Source organism: Eimeria mitis, genomic scaffold, assembly GCF_000499745.2.
Source record: "Eimeria mitis Houghton genomic scaffold, Emh_scaff3272, whole genome shotgun sequence".
Lineage (NCBI taxonomy): Eukaryota > Apicomplexa > Conoidasida > Eucoccidiorida > Eimeriidae > Eimeria > Eimeria mitis.
The window spans coordinates 3,329-5,471 of record NW_013571612.1 but is presented as its reverse complement, the minus strand read 5'-3'; the positions used below and the strand labels follow the sequence as shown (position 1 = coordinate 5,471).

General features: G+C 55.1%; 1 protein-coding gene across 1 annotated transcript in view; it reads left to right on the top strand.

Annotated features, from left to right (window-relative positions):
* The window catches only part of EMH_0064180 (uncharacterized protein), a gene marked incomplete at both ends in the record, with an annotated part of 3,273 nt that overhangs the window by 981 nt on the left and 149 nt on the right, over positions 1-2,143 (top strand). Inside the window, 2 exons of the mRNA XM_013498223.1 lie at positions 2-1,161; positions 1,402-2,143. Of these exons, the coding sequence (XP_013353677.1) occupies positions 2-1,161; positions 1,402-2,143 (1,902 nt within the window). The remainder of the gene's footprint in view (position 1; positions 1,162-1,401) is intronic.

Below are 2,143 nucleotides of genomic sequence, written 5' to 3'. Positions count from 1 at the left end.
CAGCAGCAGCAGCAGCAGCAGCAACAGCAGCAGCAGCAGCAGCAGCAGCAGCAGCAGCAAGAGGAGCCTATTGAGGGGTGTTTGCTTCGCTCTATAAGATATGTGGGGCTAGAGAACCTGGGCGCTACCTGCTATATGAATGTCTTCATACAAACTTTGTTTATGAATATACACTTCAGGCGCGCGCTGCTGCTGCTGCCCACGCTGCAGCAGCTGCAGCACGCAGAGCTGCTGCTGCAGCAGCAGCAGCAGCAGCAGCAAAATACACACAGCTACCCGCATGTCATCTGCATCGATGATAACGATAGCCAACAGCAGCAGGAGCAGCAGCAGCAGGAGCAGCAGCAGCAGCAGCAGCAGCAGCAGCAGGAAACTGCTGCTGCAGAGCCGCAGTCGTCGACCTCTGAGATCATCAAAGCTGCACCAGAAGCGGGAGAAGCAGCAGCAGCAGCAACAGCAGCAACAGCAGCAGCAGCAGCAGCAGCAGCAGCAGATGAAGCAAAACGCATAAGCGGAGAACCCCATGAGGCTGCTTCGGGTGTATGGCCACCTGCTGGAGCGACAGCAGCAGGCGAGGCTCAGAGCAGCAGCAGCAGCAACAGCAGCAGCAGCAGCAGCAGCAACAGCAGCAGCAACAGCAGCAGCAACAGCAGCAACAGCAACGGCAGCAGCAAAACAGATCTCACGAAGGGCGCTTCCAGTACAGCAGCAGCACCAGCAGCAGCACCAACAGCAGCAGCAACAGCAGCAGCAGCACCAACAGCAGCAGCAGCAGCAGCAGCAGGAGATAGCCACCCCCCATGGGCATTGGACGAAGCAACAGCAGCAGCAGCATGCAAGTGGCTGTGCAGCAGAAGATATTCTCTCGTTGCTGAGCTGCAGCGTATATTTTCTCTGCTGCAGTGCGGTGTACAGGCAGCTCTGAGGCCCCAGTCTTTAGCTGATCTTCTTGCTGATGATCTATCCTGTCAGGTACCTGCTGCTGCTGCTGCTGCTCCTGCTGCTCCTGCTGCTGCTGTTGATGATGCTGTTGATGATGCTGTTGATGATGCTGCTGCTGCTGCTGCTGTTAATGATGCTGCTGCTGCTGTTAATGCTGCTGTTGTTAATGCTGCTGCTATTGCTGCTGGTGGTTCTATTGCTGCTGATGATGCTATTGCTGTTGCTGCTGCTGCTGCTGCTGCTGCTGTTATTGCTGCTGCTGCTGCTGCTGCTGCTGCTGGGGTGTCATCCTGAGGGCTTCAATTTGCTACTAATTCTATCTTACCTGCCCTTTCTTTTTTTCTCTTTCACTTGTTTTTTTTTTATTTTTTGTTCTTTTTTCTGCTGCTTCCCCCCCACATCCTGCTGCTGCTGCTGCTGCTGCTGCTGCTGCTGCTGCTGCTGCTGTGTATACACTAGGAGGACGCGAACGAGCTGCAGCACCGGCTGCTGGAGATGCTCGAAGCAGAGCTTGGGGGCTGCTGCAGCCCGTGGAATTTTTTGCCTTCTCTTTTTCGTGGGGCTCACATGCAGGCTGTTTGCTGCCGCTGCTGCAGCTACACGGGGAGGAGAGAAGAGAACTTCTATCAGCTCAGCTGCAGCTATAAACTAGATAAAAAACATAAAGAGGATAAGGAGAAAGTACTGCTGCTGCAGCAGCAGCAACAGCAGCAGCAACAGCAGCAGTTGATGCAGTTGCAGATGCAGCAGCAGCAGCAGCAACAGCAGCAGCAACTGCAGCAGTTTGGAAACGCTACTGCACCTGCTGCTGCTGCTGCTGCTGCTGCGGGTGCTGCTGCTGCTGCGGCGGCAGGGGGAGGGGGCGATGCACTCGATCCGTTGCAGCAGCAACAAATTTATCTGCAGCAACTGCAGCAGCAGCAGCAACAGCAACAACAACAACTGCAGCAACAGCAACAGCAGCAGCAGCAGCAGCAGCAGGCAGCAGGGGAGAGACGTACAGGGACTAAGAGGGAAAGAGGAGGAGCAGCAAAGAACAGCAATACCCATATGCAGCAGCAGCAACAGCAGCTACAGCAGCAACTGCAGCAGCAGCAGCAGTTGCTTCTATTACAGCAGCAGCAGCAGCAGCAGCAGCAGCAGCAGGTTGTTAGTGGATTGGGTTTAGACGCCAGCAGCATGTTTGGTTCTGCTGTGTCTT